This window comes from Piliocolobus tephrosceles, chromosome 5 (assembly GCF_002776525.5).
Source record: "Piliocolobus tephrosceles isolate RC106 chromosome 5, ASM277652v3, whole genome shotgun sequence".
Classification (NCBI taxonomy): domain Eukaryota; kingdom Metazoa; phylum Chordata; class Mammalia; order Primates; family Cercopithecidae; genus Piliocolobus; species Piliocolobus tephrosceles.
Window position 1 is genome coordinate 16666854 of NC_045438.1, and position 26701 is coordinate 16693554.

Sequence of the window (26701 nt, forward strand, 5' to 3'; positions counted from 1 at the left end):
AATGCATAAGATGACATTACATCAAATAGATAGTTGATACTGGAATGCAGAAAAATAGAATATTACTCTTTTTTTATACATCTACATTATTTGAATTATTAAAACAAACATGCATTGCCTTTCAATGCGTGTTTCAATACATGTTTGTTTTAATTGCTTTTCAAGTTATGTGTCAAAAATTATTTAAACATGTACCACCAACACATATGTACATGGGTGCCAAAAGTGATGGTATTTTCAAGTAAATATTTAAATTTCCTATTTTATAATAATTATTGTAATCATTCTGCTGAAAAGATTATATTCAAGAAACTAGATACTAGTTACATGATTCTTATTTACAACTCCAAAAGAAAAAAAAAGTGCATAGGTTTCAGGAAACCAAGGGATGTTTCATGAAGGCTCTATTTCCCTGATCTTCTGATTGCCATAAAAAAATACAGAACAAACTGTACTTTTTTTTCTACAGGTCTCAGAACAAGGACTACACACAACCTGTTGGAGACATAAAGACTGTAGACCACACTTCTCATCTGGGCTGAAGGAAAAGAAAGACATGCTAGAATACCCTAACTGATGTTTAGGGGCTTTTCCCTGACACCAACACTCTGCATGGTACTGGAAGAGGCCCTGGCAATATCTTCAAACTGTCATGAGTGAAAACAAGATACCTTTGTATTGTTTTTCTTAAATAAGGTTCCCTAAATTGTATCAGTTTCAAGCTCTACAAAATCTGGATCTGTCCAGTTTGAAGGTAAGTTGAATCATAAATAACTGCTGCTTATCCAAAGGCATCAATATCATTATACAAATGGTATTTATTCTTGAAGAGGTAAACTTTATTAGATATCTACAGTCATTTGTAAAACCAACATTTTGTATTTGATGTACCTGAGTGAATAGTGAATTGTTTCTAAGAACTTTAAAACAGTTTGTCCCAAAGAACAAAATGTAGGATCAGTACTTAATGAACCACAGAGGAGATATACAGAACACCTGAAAAAAAGTATAAATCCAAATTCAGCAAGACTGGCATAGAAGCAGTAAGTAAGTGCTCACCAGCCGAGGGATAAAGATGTCCTCATTTAAGATGAAGTTGGTCAGACATGCAAACACGAAGCCACAGCAATAAAAGCTAGTGTCACCACTACAAACTGTCAAGGGGAGATGGCAGGTTAGCCAATGAACTTAGATCTAATATACAGACGGGTGAACAGGTTCATAATGAACACACCTGACCTATTTCTGAATCCACTAGGCAAGACACACCCCTCCTCAAAACAAAAGGGCATCAGACTAATTTAGCCTGATGCCATTAGGATATCTAATTTATCTAATCCTCCTTGTGGTAATTCCATGTTCACCAAATAAACTTTTTATCGCTACTTGGCTTTCTACCCCATGGGATGCCAATATTCGGACCCTTGGGACTGCCTAATACAATTACAGATCAATAAAAGGGGAGTCCAGTTTCTATATCAATCACATCAGCTTGCTTAATAGGACTGGATTCTGAAAATGGAATCCATTTTCATTTGCTCTTGAGTTTCTGAGGCCAATGGCCACACCCTGAATGGTGATCAATGCAAGAAGGGACCTCTTGGGGAAACATCAGGCCAGCCTTCCCTTTGAAAAGTGCCAATTCCTGTGTGACTAGTGTAACTTCCAATCTGTACTTTAATTATCCTCACTGGACATTGTCAGCAATCTTGTCAAACAATAAAATGCCTCAAGTAAATATAAAGAAGATGTACATAAAATGAAAAACACGCAAGTTTTTTACATTCTTTCTTTCAAATATAAACTTATGCCACATTACATTTCTTAAGTATCAATTTATTCCAGATAATACTTCCTGGGCTTCTAAGCTTTTGAAAATTATTTTTTACCTATGTGATTGATTATTAAGGTTTAGCGATCCAGTCTGGTACATCTCTTCCAACTGTTTCCTGTTTCCAAAGTATAAAGCAAGGTCTGTGGCAATGATGGCTTTGCGGATGATCTCAAGCACCTGCTCGTATTCACTGGAGCTCAGAGTGGAGAAGATATTGTGCCCTTCCAACTATGGAAAAAATACAAATAAAAACCACCAATAACAAGCACAAGCTCTAATCTTATGACATTTTCAGTTATTTGAAACAATATAATCAGTCAATGACATTTGGCACACTCAAGAAAGGTTTTGGGGAAACAAAAGAATAGTTAGAAATGACTAATGAAAATTGCATTTTGGTTTCTCTTTAAGCTACAGAAACAATGAAACTACCACTTAAATAAAGTACTGTAACTACAATAACATTATTTACTACCATAAAACCTCAGTGATTTAAATATATCTAGTTCTTGGATATTTCTAATAGTTAAAAGACTTGAAAATGTAAAATATTTAAGTTAAAGACTTTTCCTCTTAAGCAAATTAAAAACTTTAGTAATTTTCATATTATACTAGAACCTTAATGGCCTTAAAAAGGCATCTATATCCTTGTCCACTTCAGGTTGTAACATATCAAAGCATGCCTAATGGGTAGTAATATATTTCCCTGTATCCTAGAAGAAAATGTCCTACAACCTCAATAAAATGTTTACTCAAACACATTAAAAACTCTAAAGGCAAGAATATCTTTCCCTACAACACAAATCACTGAAGGTGATTCTAGAATCATCTTCTATTCTCAAGGGAGGTGGAAAAGGCAGATCATCACCCTAAACAAGACCAGAACATTGGTAATCTGGATTCTATTCACTCAGAATATCCTTCGTATATTAATCTTTTTAAAAACTTTATAATAATTTCGATTCATCAATTATTTTGATATTTTTCATTATTAGTCAATATAGTACTATTCTAAGTTGATTTTTAATTAATTTCATTTTTTAGCATACATTTATTGAGTTAAAATACAGTAAAAACTTACAATGCTTGAAGTATATTTCTTTACAAAATTAAACATCTCACTAAGACACTGTCTCTTCATATTCTTAAATGAAACTGTACACGCACCATTTGTTTTCAATTATCAGAATAGCCCCATATTATTTGCTGTTAAAGTCTCAGAAGTATTTGAATTACTGTATGATAAATGCAGCAAGTGGACTCAGGTCTAGTTATTTATTTTCCTGACAATAACAGTAGTAAGGCCTTACATTTGTAGAAAGTTCTACAGCTTACAAAAGCAGTTTCAAATACATGACTTCACTTTCAAATTATAAAACTTACATTAGTTCAGAGTTCCCACATGGATTATGCATGAGATGCTATGAGATGAGCCGTTTGAGCACAGGCTGGTTAGTGACTGATGGGGACAACGGGAGGGGACTCAAGGTTTGGGCTGGTGGCTGAATTCAATTATCATCCAACCTCAACTCTCTTCAATTTTGTTGTAGAAAGTTGTAAGAAGGAAATATTTACTCTGATTCATGCTATGATATCTGCTTTCCTTTGATGTGACCACAACTCAAGTGAAGCAGGTAGCCTCTGCTTCAACACGGAATGCCTGTGACCTCTATTTCCCACTTCATGGACATGTTTCAGCATGTCCGGCTGGTGCTCATGCATGCATCTGCTTTCAGCAGGTCATGTGAAGGGAATCACGGCTGCTACAATTTTACGCTTTGTATTTGCATGCTTTACTCTCTTTATCACCAATAATTATCACCCTAACTTGTTAAATTGGAGTATATAAAATATTCTAGTCTGCTGTTGACATTTAAAAAGAAATATCTCTAAATTTGGCCTAGGCTCTATAAATTCTGTAGGGGGACAAAAGAGTTATAAGCTCACTGCAATTCTACACACTGAGTATGTCATCTGTCAGCTCACATTTTTATCAGAGTCCCAAAAGTATCGACTGGCCCAAAATAAATTAAGATTTATTTTAAAGAATTTATATATTCTACTGACTACTTCAGAGTCATTACTTTTCAGTATTAAAGGAAACTAGGCGAAAAAGCTCCATAGAGGGCTTTTATAATGAAAAGGTCTAACTCATTTACTGTCCCCTTCAATAATTTACAAGAGTAAAGGGAATGAATTATCAAAAAATAAATGTCTCCCCTTTCTTTCTTTGAGACAGAGTCTCACTCTGTCGCCAGGCTGGAGTGGATCTCTGCTCATCACAACCTCTGCTTCCCAGGTTCAAGCGATTCTCCTGCCTCAGCCTCCCGAGTAGCTGGGATTGCAGGCATGCACCACCCCACCTGGCTAATTTTTTTTTTTTTTTTGTATTTTTAGTAGAGATGGGGTTTCACTATGTTGGTCAGGATGCTCTTGATCTCCTGACCTCTTGATCCACCTGCCTCGGCCTCTGAAAGTGCTGGGATTACAGGCATGAGCCACTGATCCCGGCCATGTCTCCCTTTACTTTAAGAGAATCTAGCATTTTGCTGCTACCCAAACTAAAGAAAATATGGAAAGGAGATACAAGCAAGGAAGGATAGCAGAGAAACAGTATCTTCTTTAAACCTCCAACCTCACATTCGTTAACACACAATAAATCCTTATAATGCATTATAATACTTTTATACACCAATTGATAATGTTACTATAGTTACGTAGTTTGAAGTCTATATTAATTCAAGCTAGTTGATTCCATTTTGCATCAATCAAGCAGGAAACAGTAGACTTTTTATACCTAGGAATGTTTCTAAAACTTTATGTGGGTGAACAGCATATAATTCTTAACTCTATGGAAGCCCACCGGTAGGCTCTGGTTGTATGTCAACGCTGGGGCTGAGATCTGGTATTAGAGAATGGAAACAATGTTGAAATTGGTGCTGATGCTGAAAGATGACCCAGGGACTGCCTTGAATAGATGATTGTCAATACTCCTTCCAGCCCTTAATCATGAGGATCCTAAAGGCTCTTAGTATTCTGTCCACTGCTAGAGGATTAGGGAAGCACTACTTTCGGAAAAAAACGTCAGTGATGCAACTAAGTGCATCAAACATTCATGATGGCAATGCCTTTAAAATATCTATAATACTGATTTTGAAATTTAATTACCTCGTACATCAAACCACATATTAGAAGCATTATAGTACTGTAATTAAGAGCTCAGATTTTGGAGCCAAATAATTCTAGTTTATAATGTCATTCTGCCACTGATTAGTGATGTGACAAAGAGAATACTTAACCTCTTTGATGCATATTATTCTCATCTGTAAAATGAAAATAAATAATAATACCTATCTCATTTAAATAAACTGTATTAAAATATGTACAAAATATTTAAGTTTCTGGTGCACTGTAAGTACCCAATACATGATAAAATGATTACTATTATAATAGTGATGATTGATGATGATGATGATGATGATCATGATGATAAAATCTACCAGTAAAAGTTCCACAGTCAGAGTTAAAGGAAAGAGAGATGAAGAAACAAACAAATATATGCCTAAAGATGAATTTGATAGCCAAATACCTTTTCTATTCAGAACACAGCTGTAGAAAAGGACAGATTTAAACTAGCCACTGTGTCATATATTTTAGATTACCAGTACAGGTAGTGTTGAATATAAGTACAATAATTTAAGTATAATTGTCATACACAACAGCAAATTGTACCTAGTGTAGACAAATTAGAAGAACTCTCTAGCTGAGTCACGGAAATAGTGCTGCTATAAAGAGTAGTAAGAAGCTATGGGATCCCAAAATGTTGGTATAAATAGATAATTTTCTGAAATATGACCACATTTCAAAAGCAACAGATAATTTAAGATTAGTGGAATATTAAGGAAATGTTCTTAATAATGAGAATAATCATTCCTAATTGGTCTGTTTTCTAAAATTTTGACTATTTTCAAAGTCAAAATGGGGTATTCAAAGAAGGCAAAAGAAAGAAAAAAAGTATAGTTTCAATGTTCAAAATAATATCTCATGAGTAAACAGAATAAATTGATTTAATATTCCAGCAATAATGGTTCAATCACCATGACTAATTGTAAGCTAGTAAGTTTTAGGCAAGAAAACAAAGCCCACCTATGTTCTTGGATGTAACTGTCCACACAAAACAGTCTCCTCACATGAAGGCATTCTGCTTGCCTGCTTCCCCTGCTCAGCATCTCAGCTCTTTGCCCCACCGGACACAGCTACTCACTTTCCTTACATAAAGCTTCAATTTCAGTCTCTGAGTGCTGGCTCTGCCCACTCTGTATCTTCCCCTCCCCATGCTCTACCTTCACACTTCCACTCGTGCCCATATCAACAGCCCCAGAGGTGGGCCTGTGAGTCCAGAGGTGAAGAAGGGACACTGACTCTCCTCATCAGCTTCTAATTCAGAAGAGGTGGGAAGCTGAACTCACAAACAGAAAATTTCAATACAATGTTGAAAACAAACAAACAAACCAACCACTAAGACGTATGCATGCTTGAGGGGCTCAGGCGTTCAAAAGGGGGCAGTGCTGTACCCCAGTGATGTGGGGATGCAGTCAAAGAATTTTACTGGATGAGGTCATGCCTGAGTTGGGGGCCACAGAAAGGGTGTGGGGTAATTACACGTAGAGGGAACCCAGCCAATGGCACAGAGTTAAGGTACAGTCTGAAACTACAGAAGCAGAACAGATACTGTAGTCCTGGAACAGACAGGGGCCACTCATAAAAGACTTGTATATCAACTGAGAAAACAGGAAATTATTCCGGAGGCCCCAGACAGCCACTAATGACTTTTAAACAGGAGAAAAACATATTCAGACATATACTTGGAGGATGGATTTGAGACACAAACACTTGGGGAAACAGTGATGGATAAGGGGGAAAAGGTGGAAAAACAGACAAAATACAAGGAAGGCTGAAACTGGGATGTCAAGTAGAGACGGTGCTTGCCACTTGGGCACTGTAGTAGTCAGAGGGGCCAGATTATCATTTACTAGAGACTCAAGTGAGTTTCCTCTCTGCTAAATGTCCACCATGACCTCTACACAGTAACGGGCCCCAAACACCACGAAAACAATCCTGATGGCCAGCATTAAGACACAATGGGAAGCTCAGGGATGCAGATTGACCTTCTCTGCAGATGCTCTTGAATTTACCCTTACTTCATGACCTAATCTCTTCCCACTGCCCACTCAACAAGGGACTATCTACTGCATCCCTAGCACTGCAACCAAGGTCAAGGCAAGCTGTGAGCAAATACACACTTCCTGCTTTTCTCTCTACCATGAATAACGTGTGTGTGTGTGTGTGTATGTGCAAGTGAGTGTGTGTGTGTGTGTGGAGAGGGAGAGAGAGGGAGCAAGAGAGAGACAGAGCGATTGAAGGATAGCTTTTCAAATCTATTGTAATATTCTCCTTGCTTGCTGTTGTCACTGTGTTAGCTAGCAGTACTCTCCTGAATGCTCTGCTTATCCAGTAGATACCACTGGCAGCCATACTGAAAGCTGGCACTCAGGTTGGCAAAACTACAATAAGCAGCCACATATGCAACACACACCTGTGAAGATGCCTGATGGGGAACTATTTCCGACCATCATACACAAAATTGCTTATGTTGTATCCATCTGTGTGACCAGAGGATGGGCAGTGCCATGCTCGCAATCATCTGTGTGGCAATGCAGATCAAGAGAGCAATGGGAAAAGTCTTTTGTGGATAAACAGAAGTATCACAGGTATTCGTATCATGAAACTATATATTGTTCTATTTTAATGACTGGAAGTTGGAATTTTTAACTGTTACCCAAGGATAGAATCTTAATTAGTCAAGCTTGTAGGTGTCTTTTGATGAAACATAAAATCAGCAGCACTTGGTGGTAACAGGATGGAGGGATGGGAAGATAAGGCTAAAGAAGGGAAAAATGGTGACTCTAAGGTCATCAGCCTGCATTCCTGGGTCAATGAGGTTGCCACCACAGAGATATAAAATACAAAAGGCAACTAAATAAGTGTAACACCAAGCACAATTTGGGCCATACGGAATACAGGGTTCAGGTGCTTGGGCAGAAGTCCTATTGAGCACTAGGCAGAATCACACGGGTCTGAGAGTCCTCAGGATACCACCATCAGTTAGAGTCACGGGTGTGCCAGGTGTTGGGCCAATGAGAAGAACAACGTGAGGGCCGAAGTCAGGGGACTCAGGCCTTCCTCACTCGGGACTGTGAGTTCCAGAGGACAGGGATTTGTGGTTGTTCTATTTATCACTATATCCCCAGTGCCTACAACATGTGTTGGCAAGTAGAAGGTGCTCAATAAATCTGTTTATTATTAAATTGAATTTCAGGGACAAGTTAGATGAGTCTGAAAAAAACACTCAGAGAAGTATCATGAGGATTACTGCAAAATCAGCCAAGAGTACAGAAATTTTCAGAAGAGGAAGACACTCTTTCCTGAATATTCCTGCCCATGTAGACTGGGCTGTCTGTTTATGGCTCCAATATCATCTCTCTGGGCACAGCTCAAATTGAAGGGATTTGGTCAATCGAATATATAAATTTGTTTTCAAACTGGTAGTGCTTTTCATCTTAATTTGCAGCAATCCCGAGTTCTTATTCCCAGCTTCTGTTTTTGCTGTGTATCTAGTACCTTATCTTCTCTAACTAGGAGAACAAATTTGCCGTTATTATTACTTCACCAATGACTGAAATTCCAGCTCTAGTATCTGAATCTATTCTCTCACACCTTTTTGAATGCCAACAGCTTACCTGTCTGAACTTACTGGCATGAGTTCCTGTTAGTAGTTCTCATCTTTTTTAGGAACACTGCCTTAAGTAATCTGCAATCCCTACATCTCTGAGGGTTTGCCAAACTGGAGGCAAACCACCCTAAACATCCATTTTTTGATGGCAGCAACTGGGCCAAGTCTTCCTAGGGCTTAGGTGGACCTGGAGCCTCCCTATCCCCACCCGCCTTGATGTGACTGTTATATTACAAGGTTTATTTTTTATTCTACTCAGTGGCAATAAACTTCACAATTCTGGTCTCCTTCAAAACTAAATCCTATTGTATTTAATACAGGCTTTCTAAAGAAACTCTATACTGGCTATTGAAATTCAGCTGTGATTAAACTGGTAGCAATGTTGCGCTGTCAAATGCATGAATTCATTTAGGACATGGGATGCTAATTCAGTGACTCCTAATTATTTCTAAGTGAAGTTGCCCTGATGTTGTTTGTGGCGTTTATTCATCTTAGACAAATAGTCTCCATTGATGAGTGAGGTCAAAGTAGACATCAGCTGTCATGAAGTTTTAGAATGTTCATCGATTTACAGAAAGCATGTTTTACATATACGTATACATATATGTACACATACATATATACACATGCCTTTTATCCTGCTTACATGTCTATGTATCCTTGTTTTATGCATGGACGTATCTATGTAAACATATGTCATTTAAAAAGGAAAGAGCTGGCGTCAAGCAAATGATAGGAATGATGACTACACGTTGCTTTCAGGAGTCAACTGGCCCATGAGCAAGCTCAACACCAGCTGCCTACTGGGGATGGCTTGAAAACGACTAAAATAGCTCCATATCTGAAATACTTGTCACTTCTACCCAGCAGGTAATTCGAAGAGCACCCAGAATCGAGTAAGGTGACCACTGACCTTCGTGGGACTGAGGACATGAGGCCTGGAAAGTCAGTTTTGCTGGGTTTTAGAAAGGACTGAGCATGCAGCACTACCAATCACATGGACAGTTAAGTCAAACGAGGAGGCACTAAGAGAAGCCTCTGGGAAACTGAGGGGAGAAAACAAAATCCTGGCATTGAGAGGAGGCCTGGCCTATTCAACAGAGAAAAACTGCACCAAGTGGCAAAAGCTTTTCTGCTTCGCAACTTGCCTATGGCCAGTTACTGGCAGAGTCGCTGTTGGCATTTTGCTATGACATCCTCAAAACTCAAAATCTTTTCCCTTAGACTCATGACTGGAAGACGTAACAAGGATTTCTCTTCCTACTTAGAGGTGCTGACAGTGAGGGGAAAATATAGGGCCCACTATACTTAAGCTGAACACAGATTATATTGTTATAAATTGTTTGCGATAGGAATCAAATCATTATGATGTAATGGCTACCTTGGTAAGGTGAGTTTGAGAAAAATCATTTAAGAAAGAAGGAGCGCATATATCCCATGTGAAGTGATATCTGTGATTGTCTACATCAATTACCAAGAACATCTTAAAGGTAATAAAATAAATAAACAAAACACACAATGTAAAAAAAAAAAAAAGCTACAACGCACTTAAAACCTTATATTTACCTAACTTTTAAGATTTACTGTTCGATATGTTCTGGTTCAAGAATATGATAATCCATAGAATTAATTGATTTAAATGACATAAAATAAGTAATGCTTTAGGGTTACATGCACTTATTGATATAATATTTAAAAAACAAATGTGAGTACAAAATACATATATTCAAATTCTTTGTAAAGGATTCTTTATGCAAAAAACACTATTATTTCATGATGACTACAAATATAAGGTTCTACAATAAAATATAGCTGCTGCTTTTAAGGAAGCCATAATGATCTTCCTTTTCCACCTATGAAGTACCACTATCTCCCAGACAGCCTTGAGACTAAGCGGGAGACGGTGTGCAGTGACTCACCTGGAGGATGGACACGGTCTGGGAGAAGTGGTGCTGCTCCATGGTGGAAGTGGAGTAGAGAGCTGCTAGAGGGTGGTCGAACTTCTGCAGGTAGGTGTTACTAAAGCCCCTGTGGTCTAGGTCATGACACAGACACGCAATCAGCAGTCCTTTGCGCTTTAAAAAACAACATGATGCAGAGATGTTCAAAATACAGAAACACACATGAGCAGACTTACCGTTTACATTCATGTCACATTACTTTCTGGCATTAATATAGCACAAACATGGCACTCTGGCATAAAGAATCCTACACAAATATAGCAAATCCTTAGGAATCTTTGAAGTTCCAGATAATCTAACTCATTTGTAGCCCCTTTGTTTCTCTGCTTATGAACGATAGTCAAATTATTTTTGAGTTTCTCTCTCAAAGGTGCAGGAGGTATCAACTTAAAGGTATAAAGCAAATGTTCCAAAAAATTACAGATAAAGCAAATCTGCACAAGGAAAGAAAGGCCAGTTTCAGCAAAATCTATTCGATGTTATCTAACAATACTATCGCTATTATAAACAATAAATATAACAGGTAAATCATATCGCATGTAAAAATGGCAAATATATAGAAAAAAAGGCAGAGCAGACTAATGGAAATTAAAGAAAGTCACGCTGAGTACAAAATAAACCAGGCAGGCACGCCTCATAAAAAGGCCAGGTGTGAGCAGAGACCTGAAAGAGCGGAAGGAGAGAGGCAAGTGCAGTGTGCGAGAGGAGCACACAGGGCAGGGGAGCAGTGACAATATAAACTTGGAGGTGAGTGTGCCCTGAGACTTGGAGGATCAGGAAGGTGGCCAGTGGGGTCAAGGGCAGGGGAGGCAGTCAACATAAAAGGCTTATATTCTCAGTGATCGGGGGAACTATTAACACAGGGTTTTTTAGCAGAGCAGTGTTATCATTTTTGTTCTATGTTTACAAGATTATTCTGGCAACTGTGTTGAAAACAGACTCCAGAAGGATGAGAGATCAGTGAGGAGGTTTCTAAAGTAATTGAGGCAAAATAGAGCTTTAGACCAGGATAACAACAATGAAAGCTTCTAAGGGGTGATTAAAGTCTGGATGCGTTTTGCAGGCAGAACCAACAGGATTTTTTGACTGTCAGAGTGTGAAAACAAAGGAGGTGATACATGTTTTGGTCTTAGAAGCGGTAATGATTAGCATCAACTGATATGGGAGAAGTACAGGTGGAATGGGTTTGAGGAGAGAGGTCAGGAGTTCACATTTAGACTGAGGCGAGGAGTCTACTTGATAGTCACGAGGAGATTTGACAGGCAGAGATTTTGTTTTGACAGGTAGCAGCTACTGAAGCCTCAAGGCCTGGAGATAGGCCTTTGCTAGAGAAAGTGCTCATATGGCATTTAAGGCCACATGATTGGCTGAGCTCACCAAGGTTGTAGTTTGAGGTCGGAGGAGGGTCAAGGTCTAAGCTCTCAAGTACTCCCAATTCTAAAACAAATCATCCAGTGGGCAATTAAATACTTGGTAAAAATTGAAGGGAAGAAAGAATCAGAACTCTATAGGTTAAATCCTATTATAACAAATTTCATATGACAGTTTCTATCTCTCCTGAAGGGATTTTGAGTGGAATTCAGGTTATGCCAAACACTGCTTGAAAAGATTGAAGTGTTTAAAGTATATGAAGAGACTCAATGTGTTAATAACAATCACAATCAGAATTTTATTTTGAAAAACAAATTATACCTGTAAAGGGGGAACAGCCTGCATGGTCTAAGTCTGAGGAAAGAGAGGGATTAAGAAAACAACAACAAAACAAAAACAAACAAACAAAAAACCCCAAGGAAGGAACAGCTGGTGTATTAGCAGGAAAACCAAGAGTGCCGAATGTCCCGGGGTTCAAGTGAAGACACTGAGGGCAGACCCTCGGATCTCGCCGGGTGCAGGTCACTGGTGACCTGGAGCAGGGCATTTTCTGGGGTGTTAAGTTCAGAAGCTTGATCAGAGTTGTTTTCAGAAAGAATGCGAGGAGAGGATTTTGAAGGAGCCAGTAGGGTAACACTTGCATGGGGTTTACTGCAAAGAAGAGCTAAGTAACAGGGAGGGAGCTGAGGAGAGCGGCAGACGAGAGCATATTCTAAGATGGAAGTAAAAACTGCACGCGTACATGCAGATGGCAGTGATCCAGAAAAGAGGGGTGAGAGCATGATAATGGAAGAGAGAGAAGAGAGGGAAGCACTGGTAGGCAGTGCTCTCAAAGAGGTGGTGGCGACAGATACGACAAAGCAGAAGGGTCAGCTCTGGGGAGGAGTGTGAAGGTTTAAGAGAAGCCTGCAAGGCAGAGCCTGCTGAGGGCAGATGCCGACAGATGGGGGTGCTGATATGGGAGTCGGCAGAAGTTCTCACAGGCGCATTTTTAGCGATATGCCTGCTTCTTTATCCTGATAATGCAGGACTGGTTTTTCCTGCAACATAATTGAAAGGGAAATCTCACCAGCAACCCCTAGCCCCATGAAGTATCATGTTAACAATCATACTTGCCTGGCATTCTTAAGATAACTGAATTAATTATGTTGTTAATATCATTTTGTTTTGGGGTGGTTTCCATGTTTTATGCTGCTGTGTCATCATGATGTACCTGATAAGAAATCTCAAGAGTTTTACAATCTTGCACAATACATAAAAGTTATCATCTTTCCAGTTTTTAAACTCACTTTTAAAATTGATGTGACCTTCAGTAGTTTTATTAAAGGTGTGACAGAATCATACATCTGAAAATAATGTATAAAGAATCACCCTTCTTAAGCATTTCCCTTTAACAAGATCAAACGATAACTTCTAATAGTTCTCTTAGAGGTTAAATTTCTTCTTTATAAAATATGTTTTAAATATTTACATATGTCATTTGGGGATTATTTTTCAGCCAAAATGATCTGATGTTTTGGGAAAATGTAATGATATAATTCCAGAAATGAATTAGGAACTTAAATGAGAGTCAATATGTATCAACAAAGTTTTTCTCACTTACCGTTCAATTTTCAACTTTTTGAATATAAATTGCAATGCAATTTGAAAGTGTAATTTCTATAGTTCTTAAACTCACAAGGTGTGGAAAAATGGCAAAACAAGACAATGAAATTGCTTTCTTAAAAGGAATAGAACGGAGAAAACGCTGAAAGTCTCAACAATATGGGGTTCAATAGAAGACAAACAGGAAAAAAGGACCGATTTCATCTGGATCTTTTGGGGGGAGGTAATAAATAAAAAATTACTGATGAGGTTAAACTCCACTTGAACTAACGATTGTTTTGAAAAAGCAACAAAAACTAGAGGATAATTTTTTATTCTTTCTTTAAAATGCCACTTTTTTTTTTTTTTTCCCCTAGAATGCATCTTTCGAGTTTTACACTCAGATTGTGAATTTGGTCCAATAGGATGGAAAAGGATAAGATGGACCTTCACAAGCACTGGATTCTAGTTTAAATGTGAATTTGAGAAAAGCACAATTTATGTATCACAAAGATAACAGCTCCTTTCTCTGGACAGTCATAGGTCCCCTAAAAGATGATACCAGTCTTACAGAGGAGAGAAAGGAGGACTCCATCTAAGGTGTGAGCAGACACTCCCAGGATCAGTGTGGTCACAGGGAGGGATATCCTTCAAAGTCGGGATTGTCCAGATGTAGAATCAGCATCCTTTGTGGCCATGAGTCACTAAGCACTAAGCCTGGCTTTCAAGTAAGGGACTTTGACTGTGATTGACGAATGGAAGTGGCCATCTCCAATTCTAACTCTGAGATTCTGAAAGCTTTGGATATGTCACTAACTCTGGCTATTTAAAGCCAGGCAAATTAATTAAACATTTCAGATCCTTTGTTTCTTCATGCTAGAGGAGGTCAAAATCATTTCTGTCTTCACAGTATTTAATGCTCTAGGTTCTCAAATAGGTAGGATACATCTACATTATCCAGGGCATATAAGCAATGAATAAAATTCACTGTTTATATCCCTTCAGAACATTTAAGCTTTAATAGAGAAGGCTTTAATAGAGAAGGCTTTAATAGAGAAGGCTACAAAATTAGTGATTCCTTGGGGGATATTTTGATGAAGCTAAAATTTCTTTTATCTACATTTCTTATACAAAATAATATGCTAAATGCTCGGGTATAGGAATCTAAAAATGGGATGCCCTTGATTTATTAAGCCAAAATTTGTCTTGGAATAACATGTCACAAATCCATGTCATTAATGTGCTCCCGACACACAGTATTAAATCCACTAAGGTTACGAGAAACAGCGGTAAAGAGTACACACCCACCTCAAGGTCTGTGAAAAGTGCGTGATTGTTCTGAAGTATGGCGTACATGCAGTGTGCTACAGTGACCGCATGCTTCCAGTTGTGATAAGGAACCCGCCGATAGTTCTTCTTCACAGACATAATAAAACGACACAACTTTTCGAGCTCAAAGCTGCATGGAAAAGAAACTGTTATGGCTGAAACCAGTAGAGAATCACTAGGTTGCAGGAGAACCCCCTAGTTTAGGTACACATATGTCTGCACCTTACACACTTGCAACTCTAAAGATTTCCACCCTGACTGAATCCATAAGCACTGGAAACTCATTCACCAGTTCCTTTTCAGTTCTCTAGCCAAAAAGAAGTAAGAGAATAAAGACTCTTTTATGGTATCTGTTGTGATATAGTAACTGTCCCACCGGCGAGAAAATATCAGTATTCGTACACAGTCACCTGTCACCAGCCCTCATGATTTTCTTTAGTTATATGTTCATTTCCTAAACCCCACAGTGCTCAAAAGACAACAACACAGCACCATCTTGCTAACGGGTATTTTGAGCTAATATTTTCCAAAAAGAATATTCAGACTTACAAACTGCAAATACGTGTATCATGAGACTTTTCAAAGCAATTGCAAAGTATTAAGTTTTATTATATACTAAAATTGTTAAGTCCCAAATTAACATATCCAGATACTTACATAGTATATAAAATAATATAATGTATATTTTATTACATATATTGTTATACTATGTTTTTATATTATTATGTACTTATACTTATTTAAGACTCTCTAAACTCTCAAAACAGACTTGAGACAGCGTAAAACAAAAGCATATATAATACAAGGCTTTCTAAAATACCAAGGAGGTTGAGAATTCATAAAAACTTAAAAAAATATGTAACCTGTGTTTCTCTCCACTGAAAATTTTCAAATGTATTTGAAGTATAAGGTATGGCATTTTAAGAATTCCAACTGGTCAAACTCTCAACTGCATTCTGAGAATTAACTGGAGTTAGGTATCCTATGTGCATCCTTTTGAAACACTAATTTACAAAAAGTCACAGATAGGAAAGACACAGACTTCAAGAGGAATGACAATTAAGTTTTAGAGAAACTAAAAGGTTCTATAAGACATTTAATTCCTAAATGAGTAAAAAAGAGCAAAAGAAAACTGTTTCTTGCATTTTAACATTGCATGTTTCCACTGTAAAGGATCAGATACAAAGTCAGGAAAGGCCTCTAGGACAGCCAAATTGGGTGGGGAAAAGATTTGCAATGAAATGGTGCCATAATTAAATTACTGACAAAGTACCACACTTTGAATAAGAAGACATGTTACTTTTTGATCTATTCTAATAGATACATGATGGCAGGTTGAAAGTTGATGCTAAATTTACACGTGGTAATCTAAACTTTTTTTAATTATTATTATACTTTAAGTTCCGGGGTACATGTGCAGAACGTGCAGGTTTGTTACATAGGTATACAAGTGCCATGATGGTTTGCTGCACCCAATCAACCCTTCACCCACATTAGGTATTTCTCCTAATGCTATCCCTCCCCTAGCCCCTGACCCCCTGACAGGCCCTGGTATGTGATGTTCCCTTCCCTGTGTCCATGTGTTCTCACTGTTCAGCTCCCACTTATGAGTGAGAACATGCAGTGTTTGGTTTTCTGTTCCTGTATTAGTTTGCTGAGAATGATGGTTTCCAGCTTCATCCATGAAAGGACATGAACTCATCCTTTTATGGTTGCATAGTATTCCATGATGTATATGTGCCACATTTTCTTAATCCAGTCTATCACTGATGGGCATTTGGGTTGGTTCCAAGTCTTTGCTATTGTGAACAGTGCCGCAATAAACATACATGTGCATGTATCTTTACAGTAGAATGATTTATTATCTTTTGGGTATAAACCCAGTAATGGGATTCCTGGGTCAAATGGTATTTCTAGTTCTAGATCCTTGAGGAATCACTATACTGTCTTCCACAATGGTTGAACTAATTTACACTCCCACTAACAGTGTAAAAGTGTTCCCATTTCTCCACATCCTCTCCAGCATCTGTTGTTTCATGACCTTTTAATGATCGCCATTCTAACTGTCATAAGATGGTATCTCATTGTGGTTTTGATTTGCGTTTCTCTAATGACCAGTGACGATGAGCTTTTTTTCATATGTTTGCTGGCTGCATCAACATTCTGGTCAGTAGTAACCCCTGTCTCTTTCAGTTACACGGCCAAATGAAATTCTAGCCTCTGTTTTTATGAAAGCTTTTTGGATTTGTTTTTTAACCAGGCTACAACCACGTTGCTAGAGCCCCTGCAGAAAATCTGGAAAGGCTGCATATTTGTACAATAATCTCAGCCCTTTTTTATTTGAATATTTAGGAAAAAAGTAATTTATAAATGCAATATTTTAAAATAATTTCAAACAAAGATGGTGGTGAGGCATATATGTAGAAGGAGGAAGAGGTTATATCACCCAGTATTTCAAACAGTAAATTTTAAAGTCATTCATACCAGGATGTCCCACAGGACTGATGAACCATGTAGACAAAAATTCCAGGCCACATGTTTTCGAAAGGACCAATGTCAAAGTGGAATCTGAAATTTTAAAAGGGCAGTTTATCACTAAACATAATTAGAATAAACATAATAAGTAAAGAAAATCATTTAACTTTTTTGTACCAAGGAGCTAAAAAGACACTGGGAGCTCAGCCATCCCTTTTCCTGCCTTCTCGGCCACATCTCTCTGGTACTGAAAGATTTTCAGGAATAAATTGCACGTATTTATTCCCTTAGAAATCTAGTCCAATATCCAAGTTATTGATTCATTTTCTATTAATCTGTTTAAAATGATGCTTCATTTGTTATCAGAGAAATTAAAAGAACAAAAAGGTATATTACAAATATTAGATACATATACAATCATAGAAAAGGGGAAAAAGCCTTTTCAGAAGTATTTTGGGAGTTGAAATTGTTTTATCTCCTATTTTAACTGCGATAACAATTTCACTAATGTAAACACCAAAGTTATTACCTATTTTTCATTTGCTAATTTAGTTACCAACATTAGACTTGAATTAACAGTATGGTATAATATATACTATAATTTCAATGGTAAGGCAAATAGTAGCTCTAAGTCACTTCTGAAGGTATCCTATGTAGATCCTGTTGGCTTACACTTACAATGAACTTACAAACGGCCCTACCTTCTAGTAACTTAAGTATCTTAACATAGGATTAAAAAATAAAGTATGAAAGTCAAACTATGACAAAATTCTTGAATTTAATTTGGAAGTTTAAATTTATAGGGAAATGAGAACTTTTTGATATCTTATGTTAAATGCCACTTTGAGTGTTAAATATTAAACGGTATAAAGTATGCAACAGACTAATGAGAAATGCTAACATTTCAGTTAACTCATTTCAAAACTGAGTTCGGATTTTCTTTTTTAAGGTAATGAGATCTGGCCTTTATTTCCATATCCTCTCATAATATCTGGAATCACTTTGGAATGAGAAAATGGCAACACATGAAACTCCACATGTAATACGTGTATAATAATTGTGACTCTAATTCTATAACCTGTCTCACTTTAAGTTCAATTCAATTAAAAATCATTCCTGAAGAAACTGACAAAGCAACATACTTACAATTCAATTTCTTTGCAGAGACGCACAGGAAGGGTGAATTGCATGAGGCCCTGCCACTCTTCTGCAGTACAAATGCTATGGTAGGACAGCTTTTCCATCGTTACCCGGTAAATGCACTCTGAGTGGCGAATTCTATGATACATCTAGAAGGCAAATCCAAAAACAAAAAACCCAAAATTAAAATAATATTTAAATTGTTTTGTCACCGAAGTTCAGAATTTGGTATTAAAGAATCAGAACTAGAATTAAAACCAAAGTAGATTTATTATTATCCATATTTCCAAATGCACAGGGATGTGCACACATGACTTTGCAGACTCAAAAGAAATTATTTTTTTTAAAAAAGATGGTATCTCTGCTTTAAAAGTTTTCATCAGACATCTCTTGGTAATGAGGTTACTTGACATTTGTCTTCTTTAAAATGCTCCGTATTTCTGTATTTTTAAATAATAAAAATTAAACACATCCATTTTATTATCAGAAAATGAATATTAATATTTTTAAACATCACAATAAGATCTAAGGTACTTCTCAATCTATTATAACAAAAACTTTAATTACTACATTTCACCTGTGCATCAAATTCAACTTTCTTGGGAGGGTTTTATCACATCATTTCCTTCTCTGGTTTTTAGTCTTGACTGTATACTTTTACTATTCTTAACAGGACTGAATTTGGGGTGTTATTGGTGTTCCAGCAACGAACTCACATGAGTAACACAGGTTTGCATTCGTCAGTCATAGACTGTGTCCATAGAGTAGGTATATAAATTGGTAATTACATTGATTGACAATGGATAGGTATATTTTGCCATCCTATTAAGTTCAAATCTTGTGTATCTGTATCTGTCTGCAAATGTTTCACAAATAATTATACATTAATATGTGAGATAAAATAAAAACATGCTGTGGAGCCAAAGGAATAGGTCAATATTTATACTTGTGAATGATTAAATAGATGAGATTAATTAGGAACTGTCTGAAGCAAATTAATACTGAAAAGGTGGTGGGAAGCTACAGTAGCTTTTGTAACATTTTGCATTTTTAAAGTAACATTTTCTACAGGATAGCTCAGCATCTGTACGTCAGACTATCCAGTCTACATAAAAATACAAACGAACACTGGCCAAGGTCACTCACCCCTATAATCCCAGCACTTTTGGAGGCCCAGGTGGGTGAATCATCTGAGGTCAGGAGTTCAAGACCAGCCTGGCCAACATGGCAAAACCCTGTCTCTACTAAAAATACAAACATCAGCTGGGTGCACGCCTGTATCTCAGCTATTTGGGAGGCTGAGACAGGAGAATCGCTTGAACCTGGGAGGTGGAGACTGCAGTGAGCCAAGATGGCGCCACTGCACTCTTGCCTGGGTAACAACAGTGAAACTCTGTCTCAAAAAAAAAAAAAAGAATGAGGCTAAATGGGTCAAGAGTGAAGATAGTTTCTTTATTTCATCATTTTAAAATATTTAGCTTCCTTCTTGGCGATCTCAAAGTCCTCTCGGTCTAGAGGTTACTAAAATGTTTGATTGTGAAAACCCTATCAGTAAACAAATGGTGGCAATGCAAACCCAATGAACGAATACACAGTAATTACATGCACACAAACTGTACTCATGTATTATTTATATTATAAATAGAAACTAAAAACATTAAAATTAAGTGGCTATATTTTTAAATATTTTACCTACTAAGTAAGTCTTTGTTCTTACTAAAAAATTAGGTATTTTTTGGCCGGGCGCGGTGGCTCAAGCCTGTAATCCCAGCACTTTGGGAGGCCCAGACGGGCGGATCACGAGGTCAGGAGATCAAGACCATCCTGGCTAACACGGTGAAACCCTGTCTCTACTAAAAAATACAAAAAACTAGCCGGGCGAGGTGGCGGGCACCTGTAGTCCCAGCTACTCAGGAGGCTGAGGCAGGAGAATGTTGTAAACCTGGGAGGCGGAGCTTGCAGTGAGCTGAGATCCGGCCACTGTACTCCAGCCTGGGCCACAGAGCTAGACTCCGTCTCAAAAAAAAAAAAAATTAGGTATTTTTAAATGAAAGTACTATATTTAAATGTTATTAATCATCAAATGCTTTCTGTAATACTTTTGGAGATAATGATTTAAGGGATGGTTCAGTTTAATTTATTTCAGTATTTAGATTTTCAGTTATACTACTTAAGAAAGGTACTCCTTAAGAAGTATGTTGATCCAAATGGAATAAAGGCTGTATTTGCTGTGGCTAACGCCTGTAATCCCAGCACTTTGGGAGGCAGAGGCAGGCAGCAAGACCAGCCCGGATAGCATGGCGAAACCCTGTCTCTACTAAAAACACAAAAAAATTAGCCAGGTACGGTGGCACACACCTATAATCCTAGTTACTTGGGAGGTTGAGGAATGAGAATCATTTGAACCAGGAAGGCAAGAGGTGGAGGTTGCAGTGAGCTGAGATTGCACTGCTGCACTTCAGCCTGGGCAATAGAGCGAGATTCTCTCTCTCCAAAAAAAAAAAAAAAACGGTTGTATTGGCTATTCTTAAACATTACACATATATTTTTGTTTCCTAACTACTAGTATGCTTGGTTGAAATTCAAATGCATTTCCATTTTTCTTGATGTCAATCAGTTGACCCTGCAAACTAATCAACTACGTTTTTATATATTATCAAAAAGCGTTCAAAATCAATGAAAACTCTTTGTGGAGATTTGTATCAGTTAAAATCTGCTTCATAAAACAAAATCATTAAAAATTCAATTTTAAAGGCAGAGAGAAAAAAAGGGGGAATAAAGAGATTAAACACATAGAAAACAAATAGCAAGATGGTGGGTTTACACCAAACATAAAATCTGAATGGTCTACACATCATGATTAGAAATCAAAGACTGTCAGATTGAATAAAAAAGTATGGGCCAACTATATAACTGCTTACAAGAATTTTACTTGAACTATAAAGACATAGAGTAAAATTAAAATGATGGAAAAGATATACTATTTAATACCAGTCAAAAGAAAGTTACAATGACTTTATTAATAATAACAGGCAAGGTAGAGTTCAGAACAAAGACTATTACTAGGAATAAAGAAAATCATTTCAAATAACGAAAGGGTCAGGTCATCACAAGGATGTAACAACTCTAAGTACGACACACCTAATAAGATAGTTTTGGTATATATGAAGCAAACAATGACAGAACTGCAAATAAAATAGACAAATAGATAAATCCACAAGCAGAGCTAGAGATTTCACACCACCCTTTGAACTGAACTAATCATATATCAATCCAATCAAAATCCCAGTAGGCTTGTCTATAGGAAATTAAAAGCGGATTCTATAATTCATATGGAAATTCGAAGGACCTAGATTAGCCAAAATAACTCTGAAAACAAAGAATGAAGGTGAGGAAATTATACTGCCTAAATCCAGTACTTATTATAAAGTTATAGTAACTAAAGCAGTGTGGTTCTGGCATCAAGGGGCACAAACAGACCAGTGGAACTAAACACAGAAATAGGACCACACACATGGCCAGGCGATTTTCAGCAAGGCTGCAAAGGTGAGGCCACAAGGAAAGGATAGTTGGTTGATTCAGCAAGTGGTGCTGCAACAACCAAATATCCAAAAGCAATAAATAAATAAATAAATAAAAACTTTGACCCTTACCTTGTACCACAGACAAATATTTACTCAAAATGAATATAGACTTAACTATAGAACCTAAAACTATAAAACTTCTAGAAAAACAAAACAAACAAACAAAAAATAAAACAGAGGAGAAATGTCTTAATGACCTTAGGTGAGGCAAGTATTTCTTCAATACAATGTTAAACATCATAATGAAAGGCTGAATTATCAACTGGACTTCTTCAGAGTTTAAAACTTTTGCTCTTAGAAAGAAACTGTTAAGAGAATGAAAAGACAAGCCAAAGACTGGGAGCAAATATTTACAAATAATCTATCTGATTTCTATCTGAAAACGACTTGTATCCAGAATATATAAAGAGCTACTAAAAATCAGTCAGAAAACAAACAACCACAAACAAAAGATGGACAAGAGATTTGAGAAGACACTTCACCAAAGATGGTGTACAGATGACAAATGTGAAAGAACTGGAACACATACTATGATTTGGGGAATGTAAAAGAGTACAATCACTTTCATGAACAGTTTGGAAGTAAGTCTCTTAAACAGTTACAGACCCCTCCCATGTTACCCACCACTGCACACATAAATCTTTACCCAAGAGAAACGAAATCTGTGGTCACTTAAAGGCTTGTACACAGACCAACTGTTTCCTGCAGCTTTAGTGTAATAGCCGAAAACTGGAAATCATTCAAGTATCTATCAACAAGTAAATAAATTAGTTGTGGTATGTCCATACAATAAGCTACTAAGTAATAAAAAGTAATTAACTATTTACATACACAACACCACCGATGAATCACAAAATTATGTTAAGTGAAAAAAGCCAAATAATACAGATTATATAATTCCCTTTGTACAAAATAATTCTAGAAAATGCAAAGGAATTTATAGTGACAGAAAGCAAAACAATGGTCACCTGAAGATTGGGAGGGTCAAAAGGAAGGGGCCCACAAAAACTTCTGTAGGTCAAGGCTATATTTATTATCTTGACTATGTTGATGGTTTCATGAGTGTGTGTGTATATTAAGTTGTACACTTTAAACATTTGCACATTACTGTGTATCAAAAAACCTCAGTGAAACTATTGTAAAAGTTCCTGCTCTTTTTAAGGGTATAGATGTCACAATTTGTATACATGACATATAAATTTCAGCAACAAAGTCACATGATAGTGAAAATACTGGCAAAGATCTATTTTCAAAGTGCTCTCTTCATAGCGTGAATTTCTTTGGAAAGCAATTATTTTCTCATGCAGTGTTAATGTCACTGGCAACCTGAGGGTTCAGATTAAATGTTATTTCTCTGAATATATCTTCTAAATACTTTCATTTGTCATTAAAAGAAGTTAGCAAATTTGGAGTCTCTGTCTTTTTGTGAAAGAAGCATGTGTACCTAATTTATTAACTGAACAACCGTACCAAGTATTTTGCTGCAAACAGCAAATCTGTGGGTAGCACAAACAAAAATGCATGAACCTTTTGAAATCATCTTCCTAACTGTGATGATTTTTTCCAATTGATAAAATAATCCTCCTTAGTAAAGCTGAGAAAGAGTGTAGATAGGTTTAGAAGCGTAGGCTGGACACTGCTGTCACCTTTTCCTAGCTGCACAAGGCCCACTCTGAGAGAAGACTGCTTCCTGGACAAGCCATGACCTTCTAGTGCATGAACTTTCTGAAAGCTCTGTCCATGTATTAATAATCAATAAAAAATTCTTCAATATCATTTACCCAAAAACATATCAAGGCCCAAGTTTTCACATTTTCCTCATATACCTTAATGGAATGTCACTTGCTTTCCACTTTAGAGATATTAGATACAGATTTAGAGATTCTGGTAGGAAAGTGAACAATTCACATGATTTACTCAGTATTTACTGTAAATTGGTATTACCTGTAATTCAGTGCAATTCTATGGTAAAGCTGTTAGTAAGAGTAATTATACTAGGCAGTAAAGTAACTGCTACTATAGTCACTAATCCTATTGAGCATTTATGCAGGCAGTATGCTAAGTGTTTCATACGCATTATTTCACGTAGGTCTCACAAAACTCCTATAAGATAGTTATTCCTTTTATTGCCATTTTGTATGTTTATGACCTAAAATTAGAATAAATTGTATTTCTATTATTCTTACAGTTTTTGATATCAATATATTGAAAATACATAACAATTTAAATTTTTAGTCTTTTATTTTTTATATTTGTAATCAGTGTAGGTAAATAACACTAATTACAAGATAAAATTAATTAAAATCACAGCATGAAATAATTAGTTTTAGAAAATTTTATATTTACTTCCCATTTGCTAAATGACCTTTAATATGAATAGTAGAAAATGACATAATCTAGGATTATTAGTAGATGATTTTATCATATTCATGCAAGTTACTGATGAAGGTAGGAAACTATGTTGTCTTTTTCAGTGCATTTTGTATAAATTATTTGCCTATAATACTGCGTAAATAATCTTGCAGTCACTGTCCAAGTAGAAGAGCATTCTAGCAGAAAGAACTGCTATTTGTCTAAAACTGAAATATATTTTGATGGTCTACCAGTCTTAGGCACGAGGATATTGAAAAGGTATATGTGCTCAAAAAACAAAACGATAAAGACATCCTGGAAACAGGACTGTAAGAGCATGTCTACCACATGTTAAAAATACACCCAATCACATTTTATAAAATGGCATTCCCATTCAACTGGCATACAAAAATATTTAATTAGTGATTATTTAGAAGGTTTTTCTTGGGGCCTATTTACACAATAACCCTCATTACACTTAGAAATGACTGTGTCTATGAGGCACCCTAATATTTAATTAATGTTCATAGTAAACCTAGAGTCACTTTAGGGTCAGGCGACTCTTAGAAATCTAAACTCTGGAATCATCTACTTGGAACAAATCTCTTGTCCATCATTTACTAATTGTATACATTTAGGCAAATCACTTAATTCTCTGTTCCCCAGGATCTCATCTGTAGACTAAGGACACTATAGTACTTAGCCAAGAATGTAAGGTTCAATGGAATAACACGGGGAAAGGCTAAGAACAAGCACTGGCCAGTGACTGTGAAGCTCTCAGTGCTGTCAGCAACCTTATCTTAGATGGATATCAGCACTGTGTTGCCATGCAATATGGCTCTTTTGTTTGATTTTGGTGATAATCAAGAAGAGAGTCTACTTTTCTATGTGGCGGTGGCGCACTGAACTGGCTTGCAAGAGCCAATTATGCACATTTCTTCCCAACTCTGCATTCATTATGGCCCATTGGTAGCTTGAAATTGTCCATATTGGGGGAATGTACAGCAGAGAAACCGGGAGACACACAAATCAGGACCATTCTGTTTTTAGAGAGGTTGTTGTTAAATATTTACTGCACACCACCTGGTATTCTTTAAGATACAAGTAGTTTAACTTTGGGAACGTTTGAGATATAATAATTGTATTACTGTTATAAATTGTGTACTCTTTTATCCTATTTAATTTACATTTAAAATCGAATTGACAAAATACTTATTAAACTATTTTCTATATATTTGTCAATAGCATTAAATGATATCATTAGTCAAATTAAATTGACTCTCAAAGCAAGTCCTAAAATCAAACACATACTCCACATACATATGGGGAACACTGAATAAGATACCTGTAACCACCCTTCTACTCTACACGGCTATGAGATCCACTTTTTTAGCTCCCACAAGTGAGTCAGACATGTGATATTTGCCTTTTTGTGCCTGGATAATTTTATTTAACCTAATGACCTTCAGTTTCATGCATGCTGCTGCAAGTTACACGATTTCATTCCTTTTTATGGCTGAATAATGTTCCATTGTGCGTAATGTTGGTTAAGGGGTACAAAAACACAGTTGGATAAAAGGAATAAGTTCTACTGTTTGATAGTACACTAGGAAAATTACAGTTAATAATAATTTATTGTGTATTTCAAAATAGCTAGAAGATTCATAATGGTTCCAAAACAAAGGAAATATAAATATCTGAGGTGACAGATACTTCAGTCATGTTGATACGATTAACACAGTTACAGGTATCAAATTATTCTACTTACTCCCAAAATATGTACAACTATTATAAATCAATAAAAAGGAAATGCTGTGCTGGTTATTTTATAGCACAGGGCAGTGCTGCAGCAGACTAAAGAAATAACAGACCCATCAGAGGGTGTGGCTTGAGGCTCCAGGGTGTGAAGGGAAGGTCCATGCAGGACGAGACTTGCCTGTGGCTGCAAGAGGAGAGGAGCTGAACTGAGAATTCCATAAGAAAAAAAGAAGCCTTGTCTCTACTTGGGGCTATGGGTAGAAAAGAAATAGTCTCCATCCATTGAGAATATGGAAATCAAGCCTGAACCATATGTAGTTGTAGTTTCCAAATTTATACTAACATATTGCAGGAATTTCAAGCTAAAAACTTAACAGAAACAAAAACCTGGACTCAGATCACTGAAAGCCTGGGGCACATGGAAAACATTACATTTATCTGAGCATGAGGGTCTCCCACAAGGGAGATAATCTGAGAGAAATTTGAGTAGGTAAACAAGTAAACGATGACATGAAAAAAA

The 26701-nt window shown here is 36.7% G+C and overlaps 1 protein-coding gene across 12 annotated transcripts in view; it reads right to left on the minus strand.

The window, feature by feature from the left end:
- PDE10A (phosphodiesterase 10A) overlaps positions 1-26701 on the minus strand; it is a 333920-nt gene that overhangs the window by 41664 nt on the left and 265555 nt on the right. For all 12 annotated transcript variants that reach the window (XM_023223598.2, XM_023223597.2, XM_023223602.1 and 9 more), the window contains 5 exons: positions 18494-18636; positions 17357-17440; positions 14852-15002; positions 10547-10702; positions 1890-2062 (listed from right to left, as the gene is read on the minus strand). In XM_023223598.2, the coding sequence (XP_023079366.1) occupies positions 1890-2062; positions 10547-10702; positions 14852-15002; positions 17357-17440; positions 18494-18636 (707 nt within the window). The remainder of the gene's footprint in view (positions 1-1889; positions 2063-10546; positions 10703-14851; positions 15003-17356; positions 17441-18493; positions 18637-26701) is intronic.